General features: G+C 39.7%; 1 protein-coding gene across 8 annotated transcripts in view; it reads right to left on the bottom strand.

Moving 5' to 3' along the window:
- PHLDB1 (pleckstrin homology like domain family B member 1) overlaps positions 1-25,436 on the bottom strand; it is a 2,201,164-nt gene that overhangs the window by 346,545 nt on the left and 1,829,183 nt on the right. For all 8 annotated transcript variants that reach the window (XM_044080920.1, XM_044080921.1, XM_044080924.1 and 5 more), the window contains one exon: positions 9,008-9,311. In XM_044080920.1, the coding sequence (XP_043936855.1) occupies positions 9,008-9,311 (304 nt within the window). The remainder of the gene's footprint in view (positions 1-9,007; positions 9,312-25,436) is intronic.

The following is a 25,436-nucleotide window of genomic DNA, read 5'->3' as shown; positions in this document are numbered from 1 at the left end:
TTGAAGGATTCCACCTCGGTTTTGAGGAGTGTGAAATTTGCTTTAGAGAAGTTTTTCACTGTGGTTTTCTGGGCAGGGGTGGGGTCGGGATGTGAATATCCAGTGAGATTAGTTTATGGTCTGATCTTACCAGTGAGGGATACACTTTTGGTCTGGAGCATAGAGTCCCCATGTTGGTGATGATCAGGTCCAGTATGTTTTCCCCTCTTGTGGGAGTGGTAACAAGTTGTTCCATAGCATTTGAGTTTATAAATTCTAGGAACCTTTGGGCTAGGGTGTTGGAGCTAGAGTAATGCTCCCAGTCTATGTTTGGGTAGTTGAAGTCGCCCAATATAATGGTGTTTGGAGAGACCTTCATATTTTCCAGTGTTCTCAGGAAGGCCGAGTGGGGTTCCTGGGTTTGGGAGGGTGGTCTGTAGCAGGCTATAAACTGGAAGGCAGTTTTACCCACTGTTAGTTGCACATGGATAGTCTCTGATGCTTGGTGCTTTGCCACCAACCTGGAGGTGTGGGTATCTTTGATGAATATCGATACTCCCCCTCCTTTTGTGGTTCGGTCCAAGTTTTGGGGCCGAAAAGCATGGTATGAGGTATAACCTGGTAGTGCTGGGGTGCTTTCGGGAGCCCTGAACCAGGTTTCTGTTACTGCACAGATATCGATGTTCTCCATGCTAAGGAGAGTTTCGAGTGCGTGCATCTTGAGATTTAGACTTCTGGCGTTGAGTAGCATTACTCTTAGTTTCTTATCCCTTGTGATACCTATACACTTGGATATGCATGTGTAAAAACCTAAAAACCATTAATAAAAATGTTTTTATTTTTAATTATAAGACTATCTGTATCAATTTTTAAACAACAATACTTGCAACTAAAGCATTTAAACACCCCTTTTTTTGACTTCCTCTCTTAATAAAAACATGGCTTCTCCTACAACTTCCTTCACTTCAGGGAAAACTACTTAAAATCTCCCGATTTTCCTCCATAACTTCTTTAATTTGCTTGCCATCTAAAGAATATTGCAGTAACATGCCCATTTTATAACTATTATGATTTATTTTTTTCTCAATACTACCAATAATACTATTACTCTTTTCTCAGAACTTATTTAACCTCTTGGAAATTTCACGCAACCATCTCTTCTGGATAACCTCTGGCCATAAATTTCAAACATAAAGATGCCCCCTTCGTCCCTAAAAAAAATTCATCACTATCTGTTAGGCTACAGATCCCTTTCAACTGCCCTTTAACAATATTATTTTTAATAGTTATAGGATGCATGCTATCGAAATTTAAGTAAGAATTATTTTGTACTTTTTTCTTGTAAATCTTGGTTTTTAATCTATTTCCCTCTTTAAAACCTCCTACATCTAAATAATACACATTTTTAAACTATAAAAGAAAATTTCAAATAATCACAGGTAGAATTTGAATATTGAATAAACAATAATAACTCATTTAAACTACCTTTCCATATTATAGAAAGATTGTCAATAAAATGACCATAATATAAAATGTAGTCATAAAACCTACTACTTCTAATGAACTCCTTCTCCAAACCTATCATAAAGACATTTGGCATAACTTGGGGCTACATCTGCCCCCACAACCACCCCATTTGTTTGTTGGAAGAAGGTTCCATTAAACTCAAAAAAAATTATAAGACAAAATAATGTCTAACATTTCCATAATAAGCAAACACATATTTTCACTAAAAAGGCCAGAGCATAATAACTCAATCCTCACATATTCAGTCAAAATGTCACTGGGAATCATAGTATATAGTGACTGTACGTCCATAATCACTAAATAACCTGCATCACAAATGCTAATCTTCTTAACTGCGTCTCTAAAAGCAAATGTATCTGTTACAAATGATTCACTTCTCACTACTATTTTCTTCAATTGTTTGTCTACAAATGTGGCCATGGCTTCAGTTTTACTCCCTCTGCTGGCCACAATGAGCTGAAAAGGGGGATCATCTAAAGACTTATGTATTTTGGGCAAACAAAAAATTCAACTAATCTTGGGACTCTCTACAGAAAGATAAATAACTTATTGTCAGTTCTTCCTTCACAAACCCATTCATTAATAACTGAATCAATAAAATTATAAGATCTCTTAATATCCATAAAACTGGTCTTTTTATAGTACTTTAACATCTTGCAGCATACATTCCATCTTATTCATATAGAAGTCTTTATCTAAGACCACAATGGCATTCCTTTTGTCCACTTTACAATTAAAATATTAGCATCACACTTCAAACAATTAAAAACTAAATATTCTTCTTTAGTCAAATTTAAAAATTTTGCTTTCGGCTTATTACTTAATTCTCTAAGCTGTCTTTCAATAACAGTTAAAAAGCATCTAATTCGGGTCTTAGATGTGGATTATATACATTTAGTTTGCAAAAAAGCCATTATTAAAATCACTGTCTTTACAAATTTCAAATTCAACTAATATTCTCTTAAATCATTAATAACTTCACACAGCTCAGCTTGTGCCACAGGCAGAAATGTCAAACCCTTTTTTAAGACTAAAACTTCATTATTAGACAGTATATTTCGAGAGAGGTTAACTATTTAAAATCACAGTCACTACAAGTACCTTCTATTTCCATACACTGTTCTTCCCTTTCCATTTCTGGTTGTTGTTTCTGTACGGTTTGTTCATTCCTTGATTTTCGACATTCGGAGCAGCTGTCACTTGCTCCCATATCTCCCATTCCATAGTCCTGGCAAACATTCGCTGCTTGAAAAAAACAGGAACTACTGCCATTTTCATACCTTCTTTGGAAACCACTGCCAGTAGACTTGCCACAAACTAAATCTCTAGATGCTTTCTTGAGCTAGATGACCTTCTCAATTCCATGTTTGCCTTGGACCAATCAGGAAGCATCTGGTTGCCGTAGATTGGCTCATTGTTACTAGCTGCTGCTGAATCAGACAGCTCATTTCTAGGATATACCAAACCCTCTTCATAATCAGAATGATCCTTTTTGAAGTATTTCAGCTTTCTTTTTCTTAAAACCTCATTCTCCTCAATAAGTTTGTCTTGAATAAGACAAAATTTAGTGTCAAAGTTTTCAGTAGTAGTATCCTCTTTGAGCTAGAAATAACTCATCTTGATCAAGTCATTCAGCTTATGAAGCTTATACTTATAGTAACCAACCAGAATGGACATATACTCTATCCCAGTCTTCTGATTGAGCTTAATCCACCTATCAATGAGCTCCTTGGCAAATCATTACCAATCGGCATCTTGTTTATTCTCAAATTCTTTGTCACTCTCCCAGCTGCAATGTTTTCAAAACACACAATATCCCATTGAAGGTGCTTTAACTTTAGAAGGTCTTTCTCTAATAGCACTAAGGGCTCAGATTTATTGGTGTCAGTCCTTTGAACATTAATTCCAGCAGCATTGCCAAAAGGGTTAAACGGGGCGGCCAGGCAATCAGTCAAAATCTCGTTTATCTCTGTTCTAAACAATGGCCCTGAATCCCCAATTGCCAACAGCCTTATTATGCACTCTTACACTGCCCTCTTGACTGCGAGTCATAGAACCATTTGGCGTGTCGTGTAACATAAATCCCAATGGCAAAACCATAAAACTAGCTTTCGGTTGACTGCTCATAATTAACTCCGATCCAACAAATCAAATAAAAAAAATGGAAAAAAATATTAAACTGAATAAATATCAACAAAAAAATGAGCAAACACCACTTAATTTGAATTTATTCTGCTTGTTGATGTATATAATGTGGTGTTTTTATTTCCTTTATTCATGCTGAAGAAGTCTTGTGAAAGACAAAAGTGCTTACTGGATGTTAAAGGAAGTTTCAAATAAAGTGGTGTTTGCTATTTTTTTTTTGGATATCTTAACATTAGCTGAAATTCCCATTAAACCCAAGACCTTTCTAGTGGGGGACTAAAATATCCATCAATAAACTGGCTGATCTACACTGCCAATGGTCAGCATGCCCAGCACTTCACTGGCATTATAAATGCTCTCTTTCTTACAAATAATTAACCATTTTAGTAGGTGCAACAACATCCTGGATCTAGTCCTCACATATATGGCCACTTCTTGGACAAGTTTTTTAACATTTTGTATTGTTAAATCAGATCATAATTTAGTGACCTTTTCTTTTAAAACTGGTGAAACGTCTGTAAATAGCTGTGTTTAGGGAGCTCTCAAAAGCAAACCTTCTTCGGTCACTTGACGACTTAAATAAATTCTGCTGTAATCTTCCTCTGAAAAAGCCTTTTGCTAAAGCTGCTAGTTATACTTTTGACTTCTACTCCCACTTAAATAGCTGTACTGATAAAGCAGTCTCTATCTTCAACAAATACAATGTGAGGTTTAAAAACAACTCCCAGTGATGGAATACTCATATAAATATATGGTAAAGAAACAGAAAACGCTTAATGCTTACAACAGATCTCATTCTACCTACCTTAAGAGCATACTTAAGCAAACTAACAAAGAGCTTTAGGGAACCATAAGGAAGCTCAAAGCTAACTATGAACTTTAAATCATCACTAAAACCAAAAACGGCTGCAAATCTTTAACTATGTCAGGAAGTTAAGAACCAACACCAAACAGTGTTCAGAGCCAGTCCACAATAACACTACACACTCTGACTCAAATGGAACAGCCAATATCCTAGCTAAAAAATTTTTGGGAATTTTTACTCAACTCACAGTTACAGCTATTTTATAAGTTCAACAATCACAGCCACCCCCTGACGGCATGTCAGTTTCAAACCGGATATCACTTGAGCCCTTTACTAATTTTAATGCTTGTCTTCCGCATATCCATAGCCAGTTTAATGCCTGTTTCTCAACAGTTTCCAGAAATGGACTCAGTATGGTTTCATTATGAATGTACAAAGACAAAGGTTCATAGATTAATAGGCTCATAGATAAATACTAGGCTAACTGCCCTTTTTGGGCCATTTTAAACTTAACAATTAACCCCATGTAAGAATCAAACCCTGTACCTTGTGTCTATAAGGTAACCACCTTAACAATTATACCGACCTCCCATTCTAGCTAAAGCTTCTTACTTTGCTAACAGCTGCTGGAGTGCTCAGCTAGGAAAGCTAACTGGGGATGTGATATTGTCATCTTCTCACTGTACAAGGCACTCATACAGTCATGTGCGGAGTAATGAGTTCAGTTCTGGTGGGACTGCAGGAAGAGTACAATACTCAAGTGGTAGAAACCACACCTGTCTTAGCCACCAAGGGGAAACAAGAATAAGTTATGTTTCTGTTTTCCTGAACTCTGCAATAAGGTTAGGGACCAGTGAGAATGGTCTTTCCTGTACCACTGGATGGATAATGCATCTTTTATTACCTCTCTTCTGTCCCGTCATACACATTAAAAAAAAAAAAATGAAGACCACATACTCCTAAGTGTAACACACAGATTGATTTTTAGAAATGACCAAACGTTTTGAGGGATCAAGACCAGGCACAGTTTCTGAATCTGCAGCACCAGTACAGGCCTGGCAGAGCATCTCAAGAAGTCCACCAGTTTCTTCACTTCCTCTGGGATAGGAACCACTGACTGACAGACAAATGAGCATTACCTATTTGCAGAGACTTAAGAATGTATGCCTTCTTGTTTATATAGATACTACATCACTAAGTGGATGTCTACCTGAAAGAGATGTCTAGGAAGCAGCTTTGCTTCCAAGGACTTGGGGATCAAGGGAAACTAAAGCTTCAAAGGATTGCTGTCAAGCCTCCTTCTCCAGTGGGGATGACCATACTTCCTGAACCATACTGGAGTTGAGGTCAGCACCCACCCCACCAGCAAAGCATCTAGCATGAAGACCTGCAATGTATTTGACTGCAGGAATGGGAAGACCTCCAATAGGCTGAAAGGGAATGTTCTACCAGTGCAGTATCTGGTGAAATTAGATGGCCTATGTGTACACTGCTGACACATCAATATCCACAGCTACATTCACATTCAGAGACACAGAAAAAGTGCCATGAAGGCTGTGGCTACAAACTCTGAATGAACAGCATGGTCTGAATCAGACCACAAACTGTATCCAAACCCAGAATGCTAAGGCCATACATGACCTCCTGGATCTTCTTCAATGGCAGAAACAGCTAGCACTGAAGTGTGTCAAGCTTTATGCAAACAAAGGCAATCCTCAGGGATTCAGGGTCACAGAAGACTTTTCCAGTTTATCACCACCCTTCCCATGGCTGCAATCATTTGAATGGCTACTGCAGGGACACTGCCAGTGAGTCCCTGAACAGAAAGGCCTGCAGTCAGTCACAAAGAGGAAGGTGCTTGGAAGTTCTTATCTTGCAATATTTTGGCCACTATGGCAAACCCTTTGGAAAGTACTCTGGGCACTGAAGGAAATTCATCTGGTAATATGTTGTACCAGAAGTGATTATACTGAACATCCTGGAAGAACCCACCCTACAAGGACCTTCAACAATGACATGCCAAAAAAATTATTCATAATGTCTTGTGACACCATCCGGGTACTCTGCCAATGCAAGGTCATGAGACTCCGGAGACTCACCATCTACAACCAAGCATACTGGCTGAAGTAATTGAGGTTCAAAAAGGGATGAAAATTTCTGTTACTCTTTGACCAAGGATAGGGTGACAGAAGAATCCAAAATTCTAATCCACACGAGAAGCAGATGTTATGGTTTTTTTTTGACAGAGACTGGGCCTACTCAAACCATTCTTCTAAGGATGCCTCTTCACCTGGTCAGGTTCTAGGGGGAAGAAGAGATCCAAGATGTACCACAATGTGACCTTATCTAGAAACCACCACTGATTCTTGGTGATGGCACTCCAAACCGGGTAAATTAGGAAAACTCCCTTACCATGGAGAGATGAAGACAACAGTTAAAGCTGCTGTGGTTTGTCCTCCAGTGGCTAGGCCAGTACAGCTGTTTTCTTGGCCAACTTAGCCAGGACAAAAGAAAGCAAGAGCATGTGATGACTGAAAGCATTCCTCAAGTGGCCAAGTGATTTCTTCCTCTTTTCAGAGTAGACAGAATAGAGGTACAACAGAATCATAAAGGTCCTTCACAGTGATAATAGCCTGCTTCTTCCTTACGGGGGGTATCCAGGAGTTCCTGAAATGTCTGCACAAACAGCACTTCCTTTGGTCTTTGTACCTAGAATGCTGCTTCTAAGCTCATTCTTGAGGGACAGCAGTCTTATCCATGGCATTCTGTGCAGACAAATAACTGAGCCTGCAGTCCTAGATGATGCATCAACACAAACTTACAGCAAGCCATATGAAACCCATATTGGTAAGCTGGAGGGTTAGTCTTAATTCAGGTGTTCCATGAGCCCAAATTCAGGAAGGTCTGTAAAAGCTTTTCCAAGGCCTGATACAGTAGGAAGGACCAAGCCCTAATGTGACAAAGGAATACCTTTTCTTCAACTTCTGCCCTTAGCACTGGACTATGTCTGACATAAGAACAGCAAAATGTTGTGGTACCTGGCACCTATGAATGGACTGAAGAAACAATACAGAAATCAGTTAGGGACATGCAAAAGGTGTTCACCTTCTTAGGGCCAGAAGAAGAAAGTCAGTGCACTTACAAGGTTGACAGAACAGTAGTACTAATAACTGACACTATGGGTGGGATGATCTACGGCTTATTTATTTTCCCCCATTTAGGTGGTTAAAACTGAGTGCCTGAGTCCCAGGCATACAAGACTTCATAAACATGAAGGTCTCCCCAAAGATGCAGTCATCAAATGTGAGCTGAGGAACCTTATTTCCTTTGTCCATCTCAAAGATAATGGCCTCTGAGCCACAGGACCATGCATATAAACCTGAGGGGGGGGACTTGTCCTGCCCCACCATCAGCTCAAGCAGTGAGTCTGAAAATGGCTAGAAAAGTAGTAAGCATGCTACAATCATGCTCTGGGTATCAGGCAACATGAAATTGGCACAAGGGAACTTGCTCATGAAAGGTGGCACTAAGGGAAAAAGAGTCTTGTGATGGACTCAATGCTGGCATGAATCCATATTCTCTAAGGTGTTATTTTGCACCAGTCACTCAAGCTCTCACCAGGCATCGAATATATTCCTAATAACTACGCTTTCAGTCACATGGCTTCTAGGCCTGGAGGGAGACCTGCTGAAGGGAATCTAACAGTTCTAAATACACAAAATCAGTGGTCAACTAACTTGATGGAATTACTCCCCAGCACCATGCCAGGCAGTTTCCAGTTACAGTTGAGTAACTACAGGACGGAAGGTGTTAATACCCCAGAATGCACTTCACAGGGCAGAAGATACAACTGTGCTTCCTTTGCTGAAGTGAAGAATGACAAAATATTTTAGACCTAACTTGCTCAGCATGTGCAAGTTCAAAAGGCCATTTTAACAACTGATTTAACTCCAATGAGGGCTAGGCTCTGGCCTACCCTCCAAGCTTTGATCCAAGCAGAACTCCACCACATAAGAAGATTTCAATCTCTGCCATCCAACTATTAGCAAGTTATGAGCAGATTCACTCTTCAGTATTTCAAGATCCATCCATCCATCCATCCATCCATCATCTGTTTTTCCTAAAACATCTCAAGATGGCAGTGTTAAAAATGCTAGTACTTACAACACTGTCTGACACTGTGCTCTTCTCTAAGACAGTAAAGAGAATGCCAATGTGGTACTTACTAGTAATCTGATGCCCACAGGGACACTTACAGGCCATAAATCTCATCACTGAACACACAGATTTTTCACTGTGATGTGTTAAGATCAATATCTAAAATGTGCAAGTGGCAAAAAAAGAACTGATAAGCTCAGTAGCTAGGCTCACTTATGCAGTTAGCAGGTAGCTTAATGGGGTGAATGAACCTAATCATATGACCCATCAAGGAAGGTTCCCAGTGACAGATTTGCACTTATTTCTTGAAGGTGTTATTAGACCAATACACAGATGTACACATTATAAAACATTAGACAGAGTTTAGTTGTCACCTAAAGTTAAATAACTTACCTTGACATATTATCTGGGGAGCAAGCAGAGTTGTTGCCAGTAGAAACACTGGTTTCCAGGCTGTCTGAACTTTCCAGGCTGAGTGTGTCATAGGCATCATTGCTGTGCTGCATTCCATGAGGTGAAGGATGATGGTGCAGAATGGAGTGGCTCACAAACTGTAGTCCAGACCCAGGCAGAGAGTATGAAGATCCATGGTGTGATGGACAGCTGTGAAGTGCCTCCCATTGGGATTGCGCCTCTGCTGCAGCTTTTTGCTTCAGCTCAGCTAATCGTTTCCTTTGTTCGTCAATAACTTGCTGCCCTGTGAAAAGGTCAAGGTTTCAGTTTATGCAACCACATCTCATCTTTGGTTTCAGCACATCCTTATGACAAATTCCATTTAAACTGAATAAACAACTACTCACTAATCAAGTGCACCATATTCACTGTTAGTTCATTTATAATTAAAATTACAAAATTTATAAAAATGAATTTAAAATTCATTTAAAATAATTATCCACATGATTAAACCACAACAATAAGTCATTTAAGCTTAGTACTGTGGACCAAATGATTACAGAGTTTCTGTCTGGCAAACAGAAACAGCCCAAGGAAAAGAAATGTTAAGAGGCTTATCTAGTCTGTGATCTCTTAAGGTTGTCTATGACTATGAAACAACACTTCATACCCATATGTGCTGCGTCTGTAGTCTTACAGTGTCAATCCACTAACGCATTGTACAGGTAATTTCCAGCATCCAACATTCTTTCCCCACAAAAAAAAGTTTCTTCTATGCTCAGCATTCAGATTTCCTCCCCTCAAGGGACACCTATTCCATCATCTAGCCACTCTTTTCTCTTCGATTCTTCCTCAAACCACTCTGCTTGCAATCTAATGGGCCCTACATTACGCTCCACTATGCTTAACATTGCTCAAACTGTCTTCTATATATGTAAATAAAATCCCCAAACCCTCTGGTCTTTCCTCATACTATGACCTCAGTGCAACTCATCAGCACTTTATCACACACCACTTTACAAAACAGATGAAATTCTAACATTCTACGTTAACTCCTAGATCCCCCTTACATCTATGTCAACTCTAGTACCTCTTGTGAAGAAATTAGACACTGTCACCCGTGCTGGCATGTCTGGCTGAAGTTTTGTACATAATTTCAGATTAACTTCTGTATTATATGCCAGCATGACTAGCTATGATATTGTAAGTAAGTTCTTGTATGTTGATTAATACTCTGTACAGGATGTTTTTAAAAGTTGAACAGTGTTCTGTTACATGTCTAACTGTGCATGTTTGTGAAGGTGATTCTAAATGCAGACTGTCTCAGAGTCAGCTGATCTGCAGATGATGTCATCGGAATGTTTCCAGTTGCTCTCTGTTTACTTCCAGTGACTGAAAAACAGGAAGGAACTTTAAACAGTGAAATGAAAATAAGAAATGGAAGAGTTGAGGCAGTTAACATAGTATATAAAAGAGCCTATTGAAGTCAGTTATAGTAAATGTTCAGTTGTGTTCAGCTGAGTTCACAGTTCAGTTCAGAGTACACAGTTGTAATGAACAGTGGATACCCAAATGACTCATCAAGAACTGTAAAGCCTGCCTTTCCTCTGTTGTGATATTTAGTTTAGATTAGGGACAGTGTTCTTCAGTTAGATAGGAAATTATAGCTAAATTAGTCAGAGTTTTTCTAAATGTTGGAATTCTATCCTTCAGTAGTAATTTCATTTTCCTGGTGACTAAATTCTCTTTGTTTACTGAAATTACTGTTTTATATTTTTAATCATTTTGCTCATTATTGAATATTTTTATTACCTTACAGTGTGGCTAATCAGTCAGTGTATTCTTCAGTGAGGTGAGAGTGCTTATACCTGCTTTGATAATTCCTGGGTCACTCTGATAGCCTGGCTGCTTTAGGTCATTTGCTACCACTCGTTTTAATACTTAATTTTAATAACTGGACACCCCTTTGAAAGGGCATGTAGATGTTCTGGTTTGTGGCAGTATTTTACAATATCATTTGGGGGAAGGGATACAGCTGGAAATCTGTGTCAGGCTTTCCCAGAAGTGTCTGGATGTGTGAGATTCAATTTATTTAAGTGTGAATGTACCAGATGTCTTAAAGTGGGACCCATTGCTCTGGAGTGTGTAATAAGGAGTTATATTTGGGGTGGACAGAAGTATACAGTCCAGTCCCAGATTATAGAGCGTGTTCCTGTTGTGCTCTTAGGGGAAATTTTGAAATATTACTCCTGTTAAAGTGACGGTCTCACACTGGAGTCAGTAGAGAGGATTGAAGTTCCTTAGTTACTGACCCAGGATGGTATGGGACATCACATTATTGGTGACAATTGGGTGGCATATTAACTGGGCATCACACCTCTGTGAAAAAATTTATAATCATGCTGTCTGTATACAAATACCTGACTGTCACAACTGTAAATTTTCTTCATCTTTAAAAAAATAGTCTTTAGTGTGGCACTAAGAAAAAATGTTCCACGTGAGTTGTCCATCTTGGCTTCATTCTTACTGATGGGTTCAGAGCTGATCCTCAGCTCCGACTCGGCCAAAATGCAAAAGCTCAAGGTTTTCAACCAGCTCATGGCCTACTCCCTATCCCATGATGCACTGGTGCTTCCCTCAGATCTTGTTTGCTGCCAACTAACCTAAGGATAACGTATATAAAAATTTGTAATAGTAATATCATGAATAAACCAGACAAAGACCAACACCGCCATGAGTTGTCCAACTTCGTGGTTCCCAAGAAAAAAATGGAAGGGGGTTAAGAGGGGGGGACATAAGAATGAAGGCGAGATGAACAACTCACATGGAACGCTATGGTGAGTACATAACTTCTTTAAGTGAAGTTGTTCAATCTTGCCTTCACTCTAACTGATGGGTTAGTGTCCCAAGCACCATTTTTCCTGGGTGGCTCACGGGAGTATATTCCTCAGGACAGTGGAACAAAAGGAGGCCCTGACCCTGGAGGCCCTATACACCTTGTAATGAGTGATGAAGGTATGAGGCCTAGACTACGTGGCAGCTGCACAAATGGAATCTACTGCTAGATTGGCCAGAAAGGCTAAAGATGTGGGGACTGCTCTAGTTGACTGGGCCTTTACTTTTTGATTTAATGGTGTGTGAGCAAAACTATATGTAAAGGAGATACAATCTGATAACCAAAGGTGTTTTTTACCACTGGAGCACCTTTCTTTGACTCTGAGAATGAAACAAAGAGTTGTTCTGATTTTCTAAAGTCCTTGGTCCTGTGTAAATAGATTTGAAGCTGCCTGTGGACATCAAGCTTGTGCAGCATATGTTCCAACTTATTAGTATATTTTGGGAAACAAACAGGTAATTCTATAGTCTGGTTGAGATTTGTCTCTGAACAAACCTTAGGTAAAAATCACAGGTTTATCCTAAGTGAAGCTCTGCCATTATGAAAAATCAAATGGGGGGGGGGGTTATGGACAAGGCCTGTAACTCTGAAACCCTCCAAGCAGAAGTAATAGCTACTAGAAAAATGTTTTTTCATGATAGATATTTCAGGTCACAAGATTAAGTCTAGCTCAAATGGAGGTAGGATGATTCGTGAAAGAACAAAATTTAGATTCCATGATGTAGCCGGGGATTTAATGGGGAGAGGGTCTCAAATTAACAATACCCTTAAGAAATGCTTTAGAAAGCATGTGAGACATGATACTAGACCACTGATCATCCAGATGAAAGTTAGAAATTGCTGCCAATTGAACCCTAATGGTTGCTGCAGCTGCCCCTTCATTGAAAAGTTTGGTCAAAAACTCTAAAATGGAAGAAATTGAAGCCAGATATGGGTCAATATTGTTGTGACATGCCCATATTGAAAATCTTTTCCATTTACTAAGGTATCACTTCCTGGTAGATGGTTTATGAGAGGATGTTAAAATGTGCTAAGTTGCAGCTGAGAGGTTCTGAAACCTGGCTATTCTTGGAATTGGAGCAACCAAGCTGTCAATTTGAGGGCATGAAGGGCACGATGAAGAGCCCCTGATGAATGAATCAGAAGATCAGGAACTGGGTCCAGGATCCAAGGCTCTTCCAACAGATGAGGCTGAAGAAAGGAGAACCAAATCTGATGAGGCCAGCAAGGGGCTATTAGAATGATGGTTCTTCCCAGAGTCTTTGCTTTCTGTAAATCTTTGGGTATCAGTGGAAAGAGTGGAAATGCATAAAGGAGACCCGGGGGCCAACTGTATACAAGCGTGTCCCTTGGGGAATCTCCCATAGGGGGGATTAGGGAAAAATAGCTGCTGGATTTCATGTTCGTTGGAGTCGCAAAGAGGTCACAGCAAGGCTGGCCCTATCTGTAGAATATCCTTTCCGCCACTTCTTGTTTCAGGGACCACTCATGAGGCAATAGAATTGCTCTGCTCAGTTTGTCTGCTATCACATTGGACTTCCCAGGAATGTGGGTTGCTACCAGAAAGTGCTGGGTGGAAGTTGCCCACTGCTATACTCTCAGGGCCTCTTGACATAGGGAGTAAGATCTGGTTCCTCCTTGTTTATGTACCACACTACTGACATGTTGTCCGTCTGAACTGCAATAGTCCCTACAGGAAGGGAGTCTTGAAAGGACTACAATGCTAGAAGTACCACTCTCATCTCTAGGACACTGACATGCAGGAGAGCCTCGTGTTCCTTCCACATGCTTTGGGCTGTTCTTCCCTGATAATGCTCCCCCCACCCTATCAGAGAGGCGTCCGTGGTCACAATGGGAATGGGTAGAGCAAAGGGGTGACCTATTGTTACTTGTTGAGATGTCAGCCACCAGCGAAGGTCATTCTTGCATGAGTTCGTTATCACAATTTGATGTGACATTGGAAGTTCTTGACCATTGAGTGAACAGAAGCCACTGCAGTATATGTATATGCATTCGACCTAAAGGAACTGCAATGATTGCTGCCGCCATTGTTCCCAATAATTTGAGCACCATTGAAGCTGGGGCTTTTTCTTTTGATAGAAAATTCAGGACTTGTTTTCGTAGAATACAAACTCTTTCTGGTGGAAGTTTTATGGTCATGGAAATGGTATCTATAGCTGCACCCATAAAAACGGTATGTTTGGATGGCGACATGGCAGATTTTTCTGAATTTATGGTAATACCTAACTGACTGCAGAGGTTTAAGGTTGTGTCCCTTGCTTGTATGAGTTGATGCCTGGTGGTGGCAGTGAGGAGCCAGTCGTCTAGGTATGGAAACACCTGGAATCCTAAACGTCTCAGGTGAGCCGTGACTACTGCCATGCATTTGGTGAACACTCTGGGGGCTGTAGTGAGACCAAAGTGCAGCGTTCGAAACTGGCAGTGATTGGCTCCCAGCCGAAAGCACAGATGATCTCTGGATGGTCTGGCCATTTTGATGTGGTAGCACGCATCCTGGAGATCTATCGAGCGCATCTAATTGTCTTTTCCAAGAAAGGGGAGTACTGACTGTAGCATGACCATCTGGAACTTTGTCTTTTTGACAGATTTGTTTAGTCTGCTGAGATCTAAAATGGGTCTCCAGTTCCCCGTTTTCTTTGGAACTAAAATGAACCTTGAGTAAGTTCGGGATCCTCTCTGGTCTGCCGCGACTGGTTGGATGACTTTTTCTAGCAACCTTTGAATCTCTATGGAACTAAAATGAACCTTGAGTAAGTTCGGGATCCTCTCTGGTCTGCCGCGACTGGTTGGATGACTCTTTTTCTAGCAACCTTTGAATCTCTATGGTTGCTTGACCCTATGACTGGGTGGAATGTCCAGGATTTTCCTTACCAGAGGGGGTGGGGAGGCAAAGGGAATGGAGTATCCTCTGGATATGATGCTTTGTACCCAGAGATCTTTTATTTTTTGCCAGGTGTCTGGGTACAAAGATAAGCATCCCCCAACTGCCTCCAGAGATGGCCAGCTGGTGGGCCTCCTTTCAGGAGCGCTGATAGGTCTTTCCATAGAACTGATGTCCGTCACCCTGATTCTGCAGATCTCCTCTGCCACGTGGATGGCATCTGCCATTATTACCCCCTCCTCTGCCTCTAGAGGGGGATTCACCACGAATGTCCTTGAAAGCCCCTTGAGTTTTACGGAACCACATCTTCCCACCCTTCCTACCTTTGGAGTTAGGTCTGGTAGGGGTGGAAATACCAGACTCCGACTGCAGACAGAGTCTTTCCATCCTGCTCACTCCTTGTAAGCATTTCCTTCACTTTGGGTCCAAAAAGGGACGAGCCATCAAAAGGGGTGTTAACAAAGGATAACTTAAAGGGCTCCGCAAAGGAACATAAGCGCATCCAGGAATGTCTCCTAAGAGCAATTCCTGTACCCGCTGTCCTGCTCATTCTATCAGCTGCGTACAAGACCAGACACATGGAAGAGTTTGCAAGGGAATTGAGGGTAGCAAACTGGGAAGTTACTTTATCCGATACCTCCGCAGCTACTGAACCCTGTAGAGCATCTCCCAGTTCTTTTAGGAGATCTCTTTGTAGTCTAGTAAAATGTGTGAGATAGTTTAGCAATCGGAGAGCAAAGACCGCTGAACTAAACATACACTTTCCATATCTGCCCATGATCCTAGAATCCTTATTAGGAGGATGGACAAACGCAGACATTTCCAACAACTCCTTCTTGGTGGCTGCCGCCATCACCATGGCATCAACAGGTACTCCTTTGGTTAGAAAGGCCTTGTCTTGGGGAGAAGTTATAAATTTATTAGGCTTCCGAGGGACAGGTTCCATGGTATCCGGGGACTCACATGCCTTTTGAAAGACCAGTTCCGTCAGCTCATCAAAAGGCGGAGACACCCAAGTGCAAGTGATGAAGGACTGAGATCCTAAAGCCTTCAGGAGGACTGACTCATCATCAGTAGGGTTAACAGACTTCCAGCTACCCCTCTGTTTAAGAATTTCCATCTACAAAGGAGATACTCTCCGAGGGGGACCGTGGGGAACCTTCTGACTCATCTAAGTCAGTGTCTGCGGGGAATCCAGATGCTTCTTCCTGCATAACCTCTTCCTGGGAACCTCATCAGTGGGGGCTTCTGGTGAGGTGTCGGAAGAGCAGGGTTCACCCAATGGGGCATCCTGAGGCTCTAGGTATCTACGCTTTTGTGAGATCGGTGAAGCAGAGGCAGACATAGGCACTTTAGGGGAGGAGGTTACTGGTCCTGGTGATGTGGATACTGAGGGGACAAAACTCTCCTAATGGCATTGAAAGCCCCCCCCCGGCTCTGATGAGAAGGAATCCCTGAATACAAAGAAGCAGGTGACTCCCTCCGCACCGAAGTGGTGGGCTCAGAGCCCGAGGCAGGCATCGAACTCATCAGAGCCGAAGCCCCAAGAGGCAAGTCATTTCGAGTAGCCTCTCCGGACCCGACCGGCGAGTGTTGGCTCCTAGACTCTACGGTTGGCATCAAGGAAGTCTGAGTTGTCGGAACTGACAGGCCTGGAATAGGTGTCGGTTCCGACAGTTCCATGATCATCAGCTCCAAACACTCTGGCTCTGAAACCTCGAGTTGGGTTGTAGGAGGAGGAATGGAAGAAGCAGGAAGGGTTTTGGATGATTACAAAGCCCCGATGGTCAGCACCGACAAAAGTTTGGCCAGGGCCAGTGTATGCAGAAGTTTCTGCACCACACGATACACATCCATGTCTGAAAGCCTTGAGGACTAAGAAGAGGCCACAGATAATACCACTGACTGGAGAATAGGTGACTTGAGGGTAGAAGATACCAGCTCCAAAACTGGGGACTGGCTCCTACCAACAACAACTGTCAGTTCTGATACCTGTGGGCCGAAGTAGATGGTTTGTCTGTTAGTTTAGGAGTCGATGAACCTTTTTTTGGCTCTGACCCAGAACGTTTTGAAGGTTTAGACATCTTGTCCTGGGGTTTTGTCTTTGTCCAGTGATTACTGAAAGGAAGATTTTACTAGGTCCCTAGCAATCAACTTACTCTTCCTTTCATGCAACACTCTACTGCTAAAGGAATGGCATATAGAGCAGTCCTCTTGCAGGTGAACCTCACCTAAACAATAAACACATTCAGAGTGTCCATCAGTTATGGACATCTTTTGTCCACACTTAGGACACTTCTTAAATCCAGACTTTGTTTTTTTTTTGCTGGGACATGCTACAAAAATAACAATCCACACAGCAGAAACACTAGCAATATATATATCTAGATGCCCTAAAAAGTACAGGCTTTCACAGAACCTAAAGCTATAGCGCGCGCGCGCACACACACACACACACACACACACACACACACACACACACACACAAGATGTCATAACGCCTTCTAATTTAAACAGGTAATAACTTTTTTAAGGACAACTCAGCCCTAAAATTTAAAAAGACTAAAGGAAAAAATTAGCCTATAAGTCTAGGCAGTCAAGAAACACCACCAAGATATATAAATACAGATGCCCTGGGAAAAAAATGGGTTTAACAGTACCTATAACTACAAGCAACACACAGAGAAAGAGTTAGCTATGAATATGCATATATATGCAAACTACACTAATAGGGAGAGAGTTTTAAACTAGGCCTAATAAAAATGGCCACACAACAAAGAGAAATTCTAAAAGTAAAGGAGTGCACAAGCACTGAAGATAATTCTCCTCTAGCTATCCAACTAACTAATCTAACGTACTACTACTACTACTACCTAAACAAACAGAAAGGAATATAACGATTAGTAATAAGAAGAAATATACTTAACTTTCACTGGCCAGAGCTGGTGAAACATACGATCTGTTACAGCAGCAAATGAGATCTGAGGGAAGCACCAATGCATCATGGGATAGGGAACAGGCCACAAGCTGGTTGAAAACCTCAAGCTTTTGCATTTTGGCTCAGTCAGAGCTGAGGATTGGCTCAGAACTCATCAGTAAGAATGAAGGTGAGATTGAACAACTTCACATCAAGCTGCTTTAATATTCCGTTGTATAATTTTTGTGTCTGAAGAGTGCTTCATTTTGAGGTACTTTCATCTCAAAATTACCTTCCCTTCCTTATTTTTTAAGCAGATGTACAGAGTTTTTTCTATGTAATTTGCTCCTACCCTTTTCTAACGATCCCACTTCCAGTTCTTTTATCTTTATTACAATACTCAATACTTCAAATATGGATAGTTTAGACTTTGATTTCCATTTTCTAGTAACTGTTTTTGGCAGCCACCAGAATTTAACTTCCAAGGCCAGTCAGGGCAATTCAAACTATGTATCCCAGTTTAAAGAAATAATTTCCTTAGTTACATCTATTTGTTCACCCAATATTTCTGACAGAGCACTCTGCAGGGAATTTTTGAAGTCTGCCAACTAATTATACTCCCAAAACATAGATTTCCCAGTTACCTCTTTCTTCCCCAACACACTTCCAGCATTTGCCATGTTCCTGAGGAAAAATTCTTTGGAGTCTGCTTGGAGTAAAAAAAAAATACCTATGCAAACACTTACAAGCAAAAGTCCTAAATCTTGGGAGCCATACACAAGTCTTTCCATTGTTTCCTTGTGAACTGCTTATCCATTTGTCCCTTCCCAATATTTTCTAACCTCATCTGATTGATTCCTACAGTTATTGTGCAATATATTATTTGCCCTAATAATTATCTCCTTTTTAACAGCAGCTTCTGTTCTAGATTAAACTAAAAACTCTACCAGAAGCAGGTCTTTCACTTAGGTTTCCCCATCCCTTTCTCTTTATCTATACTCTGATATCAATTCCTGACAGGGAAGGCAGTTTCTAGTCTGCAGTCCAAATGTCTTCTTGGCCTCTTCCCAACCTCTTCCTCTCTAATTATTTTCTCCCAATAGCTTGGTTCCTTTACCAGTTTTCTCCAATAAATTCCAGCCCCCTCTTGCCTATTTTCTGTACCCCTAATTGCAATCATCCATATCTTAGAATACTTTATGCTGCTTCATGAATATAATATTATGTATGGCTGTTGTTATTCTCTATAAGGATCTGCATCCAGAATCTCACTCTCCCCTTATTTCTTGAATTTCCCCATTTCATCATCCTTTTCCACTTTGAATTATAGCTTTCTCCTTGTGTTGAGTATATGAGGCTTAACTGTGTAGCTCTAAAATATCCCTTCAAATCAGTTAATCCTAAACCACCTTGTTCTGTTGGAAAGATCAACTTATCCCACTTGATCCTTGCTCCTTCCTCTCTCAGATAAATTCCCTCAATTCTTGTTGCCCACAATTTCTCCTCTAGTTAATAAAACTGTGCTTGACATGTATATAAAACTAAAGGGATTAAAACATTTTTACTGCTTGTATCTTGCTAACTATATCTATAAACAAGAGCCAGTTTCTCAGTTGTGCATTATCTTTTGTTTACTCCCTTCCCAGATATCCTTAGCTGACATACAAAATCCTTTTCAATCCACACTTCTAAGCACTTTGTGTTACCATAAAAGTGGGTACTACTTGACCAGTTCATACATGGGTACATAGTTTACAGTTATAACATTTTATTATCTTCATTAATTTTATAACCTGGAAAAACGTAATATTGACTCAAAATGTTCCATAACACTGAAATGTTGTTTTCTGCTTTTATCAGGTACAAAAATAATATTGTTTGCACATAAAGCCAACTTTTCTTGATTACAATAACATTTACATCCTTGAATTTCTGAGTCCCTTATTTTCTTTTCCAGTGGCATTAAATATAAAGCAAATAATAATGGGAAAGAAAGAGGACACCCCTGTCTGGTTCCTCTGTTCAGACACAGCTTGTCAGAAAGCAACCCCCCCGCACTTCAATTTTTGCTTCAGATCTCTCATATAGCCTCTTAATTAATCTCATTGTATCAGGGAATGCAAATGCTTCAGTTTCACTACTCAAAGTCCCAGCTTACTCAAATACCTTCACTGCATCAAGACCCATCAACAACACTGGAATTTTCTTACATTCTGCTTCCATCTGGATCATCACTGTTCTATTAATGTTGTCAAATGCCCCTCTCAAAAAAAATCACACTGATCCATACCTAGCATACCTCACAACATTTTTAACATTCTGTTACCTATTACAGACGCAAACACTTTATGGTTTAAAACTGAAATGGGCCTATATGAAAGCTGGGTCTGACAGGTTTTTACTATCTTTACGTATTACAGCCGCCACAGATTTCTTCCAGGATAGTGGTGCTTCCCCTCCTTTTAAAATATTGTTAAAGAAAACTTTCTGGATCTTTATCACCTTCTTTACTCCTAGCTTCCAAACTTCCACAGGAATACAATCTATTCCTGGAGACTTTCCTGCAGATTGATTGTATGTCATCTTTTTTTACCTTATCGCCTCCTATCTTAACTGGTAATTACTGACACTCATCTACATCTAACCTTGGCATACTAAGCCTTCCATTAATATTTCCATTTGTGCTCTTTCTTGATTTCCACATTTGTCTGCTTTATACAAAATGTTCTTAATTTTTTTGAAGCTTCTCTAATACCTCTACAGGACATCTGGTTATTGTTCTTGTATAAGCTCCCAAAGTTTGACAACAAACCTTTCTATTTTCTGTTGCCTAAGTCATCGTGCTAAAAGTTTTTTGTGCAATGGAGTTATCATCAAAACAGTTGCTTAACAGCAGTCTTTCTAAACTCATGCATATCATCTGGATAAACCTTTATTTTCTACTTATCACTCAAGAGTTGCACCTCTTAATGTTCTGCATATTCCCCTTGCCCTCTAAATAATTCCTGCTACTTCTTAACCAAATCTCTTTTTTCATTTATTTCTACCCTATTTTTAAACTCCACCATCATTTTATCCCACTTACTAGCTATAACATCTGAAGAAATTTCTATCTTCTCTAATAAATCTCAAATAATTTCTACTGCTCATCCATTAGATTCCTCTCTTTTTACCAGGTAGGTGGAGAAGTGCCAGTGTCTCATTTTTACTTCAGTATCCTGCATTTTTATCTTAGCTGTTATTGGTATATGATCTGAAATAGTTACTGGATGTGTGTCACTGCCTTCAATTAAATGCACAAGTTTGTGTGAAATGTAATTTCTAGCTAGACTAGCCCAGCTACTGTACTTTGGGAAATAATATGTAAATTCTTTCTGAGTTCCTACTACTGAATTCACATCTTCCATAGCAAATGTTTTAATGAATGTCTTCAGAAATCTCCCCTCTTCTGTTGCATTTTTCCTTCTAGCTCCCAGAGATACATCCTCACTGCTGCAAATCAAATTCCACTCCCCACCTATAAGTAATATTCCCTGCTGAAAGCAGATTAATTCTCCCAAAATGTTCTTAAGCTCAATAACAGCAGTTTTAGGAAGAATATAAATACATGCCCGCATAATCCTCCCTTACTACCACAAATCTATAGCTACTATCTTTTTTCCTTTTCTATCATTACTGGAGTAGCAATTAGTATAAGTACTTCCATTTTCCTTTGTCCCTGATACTCTGCTGAATATCCCTCCTGAAATCCTTTCTTTATGAAATTCAAATGCTCATTTCTTTCCAAATGTGTCCCCTGTACCATTGCTATTTGCACTCTGCATTTCTTAACATAACTCAATACTCTTTGCTTTTTGTCTAAACCTACGAGGCCATTACCATTTCAAAATAATATGGATAGTTTAACCATTATGATAAGAAGTAATTATTCACACCTATTACATATGACCATTTTTTTTCAATGTCTACTTCCAGCTTTTGTTACATACACCCACTAATGTTTGGCAGATTGATCTTTTATACATCTGTTTCTTGTAATCGTCATCTGAACCTATGTCACATTTGCAAGACTTTTTGTTTTAATGAAAACCCTCAAACAAAACAAACTCCCAGAACACCTCCATGACCTATCAACTTAAAACAAACACACTAAACTATGTACATCTTCAAATAAAGAAATTTAACCCTCCTGATAGGAACAACTGTGCCAAATCGACATCTGCACATGCAGGCATTATCTAACCTTAAATTAAGGTAATCCACGCTAAGGCGAATGTTACAGCCAGTGCTCCTATTTACACTAACTGCTGTCTGTTTTTGTCACATCTTTATTCCCCTTACTGGTGTGATAAAACAGGTTGTATGCTTTCAGAAAACATTAACTTTTAACCTTAAAAAGTACTCTGGCTTTTATTGCCTACCCCTGTAGTCAACTTGCCTCCATGGAAACGTACGAACAAAATGTACAGCTACCCTCAGCTGCAGACTTCTCAACTCATACTGAACATTTACTTGCTAAAGGAAAACTTTTCATTCAATACAGTGTTCTCTTATTTTCTTGCTTGCACAAAAAATTGTATTAGGTAATGCCAATGGCCTTAATCTAGACATTAATCTTTGCAAAAGAGAAAACATATAAACTCTACATATATTATAATATGTGCACCTTTACACCCCAGCCCCCGTGTCAACAATCCACCATTGCAGCATATTAACCGAAATATGCTTTTATCCAGCCTTTCTTCTCCTTTTTACACTGTAATGTCAACATTTCCTAAAACTAAAAAAGAAGAACAAAAATTGTTTTACTTAGTTACTTTATTCCCGTTCCGTTTAATGTCCCACCAAACATTAATGACATGAAGTGGGGTATATGCTTTCAGTCCCCAACCAGTTTATCAAAGTCAAAGAAAATCCAAGCTTTCCACTTTTTTCTTCTATAGTCATTTTTCACAGCTGTGACTGATGCTTTATAATCTCACATTTACTCACTAATTTTAATGTTGCTGGTCTTCTTCCTGCTCATCTCCATCTCCCAACCCCAGACTATGGTTCAAATCCAATGTACTCCCATGCTTTTCTCCTGCCTCTCAAGCATTTTCTTTTGGAACACTGGAAAATGTTTCACTGGCAAAGTCTCTCTATGAGCTTTATTATCAGCAGAGAAGCCCAGTCCCTTTCTGTCGGCCAAACTTTTGTACTTCCTCCATGCCCTGCTCTGCACCAAAAATGACTTTGATCCTCCATTGAAAAAATATTCAGAAGACAGCTGGCTATAGCAGCTTGAACCTCATACCTGCCTTCCAACATTCCCGGACTGCTGGGATACATTTGTTTCTATTCTGCCTGCGGTACAGTGAATAACCATTTTCTACAAACACCCTACTTTGCTCTTCTGCAACAGTTTTGTCAGGATGAACTACTTCTGCTGGTATGACTGCATCTTTACTAATACAGGTCTTCACTGCTTTCTCATGGTCAAGTTTAAAGCATACACAATTAACAAATCCTGCTGCTTATTTGTGCTTTCATAAAATTAATAGTTTGTTCCTTCCAGTTTCTTTGGTATAGCAGAATATCTCAGAATTTCCCTGTGTGCTCTGTCCTCTAACTCTAGCATTTTTTGAAACAAATCTTTTTGAGCAGTCTCATTTTCAGCCAGCTTTTCTTTTTTCATTTTGACTTCTGATTTTTGCAGTTTTATCAGTTTATCTGTATAACTGTTTAAAGCTCCTTCCATTTTTCCAGCCTTTTATTTGAGTTGATATACTCCTTCAATGTTTCATTTACTCTAATCAGCAATCACATTTGATTTGTTTCCCCCCCCCTCTAAATTACTGTAAGCCATGTTTTGCACCAAATCTGGTACTTGAACTCTTCTTTGCTGAAAAGCTACAGGATTCTTCCCAGTCAGTGTTTTCTCTTCACCTTTTCTTGGCCATTATTTTAGGCTCTCTACGTTTCTTCTTTGCTAGTATCCAGGCACCAAACTTACTAGCCAGTAACTAAATTTACTAAAACTGGAAGAGTTACTGGCCCTTATCTTTCAGTTTCTTTTTTCAGACTGGGAAGGTTGAACTTAAGCTGCTGATCAATGTGCAGCTATCTTGAAAGTCCCAACAGCAATTTAGTCGTAATCCCAGTTACTTCTGGAACCTCCCTCGATTTAGGACTGCCCTTCTTCCATTTACATGTGATCACTTTTTTTTACTGCTAACATTAAAAGTCTGAAACTTACAAAATCTTATTTCTGGATCCCAACTTTATATTATTAACTCCTTTGCAATAGTAATATTCATATTTGTAAGCTTTCTTAAGAAATCGTGCATACCTGTTTTCAAATGATCTAACCTCTGAAAATTCTAAAATATGTTCCCATGTTCCTATTTCCTCTTCACATCTTCGGTATTCACCATTCAATTGAGAAGAATATCTTTTAGAATTTGGTTGCTGAATAAAAGTAACTGTATATGCATTCCAATGCAAAATTCCTAAATTTCCTTGATCTTGTTGAGTAATATGGGGATAAACAGATCTTTGTTCATTGCCCTCTTGTGATTTGTCTTCCTGTCATTCACAGTTATCTATTATTACCTTACATGCTCTTAATATCAATGTTTTTTTCTTTGAGCCACTATCAATAATTTTACCCATCCAAAAATCTCCTGACCAGGTAAAAATCTGTCCATACTTATGCTTACATTCAACTGTCAACCCCTTATAAGCCAAGTATATTCCTTCATTCTGGTAGTCCAAATTCTATTTTTGCTTGCTTCGAACTCATAACAGTACCACCTTTTCTGACTTGTTCTCACTATCTGAGATTTACATTCAAATGTCTCCATATCGTATGCTAGGTTTCCATGTACCTTTTGCCCTGTTTTAAGTCAGTTGCTATAGGTGCCAGATGAACAATCCCCATCCATCCTCCTTTCCTTTTTGCAGTATTTTACAATGAGTTACTAGATTAACACTAAAAAAAACCTCTCTTCATCCTTGGTTAATATTTTAATCCATAAACCTAGTCTTTTTGTTTTCTCTATTCTTCCATTCTGTTCATCTACCAATAATCTCCATTTAGAAGTTTACTGTTGAGACAGATGTAAGAAAATTAGCCTGATTTGTGTTACTTGATAATATTTTTTTCAAGTCTGGCATGTCCAGTTTGCCTTGTTCTACAGGCAGAGTTAACTCTTCCCAATTCATTCTTAATTTTCTTATTGTTCCAAATCAGCAACTTAAGCTCTTTATTCTTTCTCACATTCCTTCCCTGAGTTTATGTTTTCTTTTGGAACATCAGGGATGGTTTCATTGGCAGTCTCTATCGTCTCTGTTAAATTTCCTGTTTTTTTTTCTGCTCTCTATATTGTTTCTTCCCATCCGTATGTGTTTTCTCCTTCCTCTGTTGTCTGCTGTAGCTCAACCACTGCTGTTATTGGTTTTCATGCCTTTGGAAAAAGACACTCTCAATATTGCTGGTAAATTAATTTAAAATGTAACCTTTTTTGCTTACATCTCCTGTTTGCTGGCAAAAACGTACTTCTCTTTTGCCTAGTAGTCTCTGAGTAGTCATTGTTTACATATACTCTGGCTTACTCTAGTTTTAGTGTTTGTCCTTCCTCTATAGTTATGACAGCACTTGTTCCTTCTGTTCGCATGACTAAAATTTGACTACAATCGGTCACGGAATCTCCTTAACTAGTGCTTCTGGCTG

This window comes from Protopterus annectens, chromosome 8.part0 (genome assembly GCF_019279795.1).
Source record: "Protopterus annectens isolate FY-2018-M chromosome 8.part0, PAN1.0, whole genome shotgun sequence".
NCBI classification, from domain to species: Eukaryota; Metazoa; Chordata; order Ceratodontiformes; family Protopteridae; genus Protopterus; species Protopterus annectens.
Note: the sequence above shows the minus strand (reverse complement) of the source record. Positions and strands in the feature narration are given on the sequence as shown.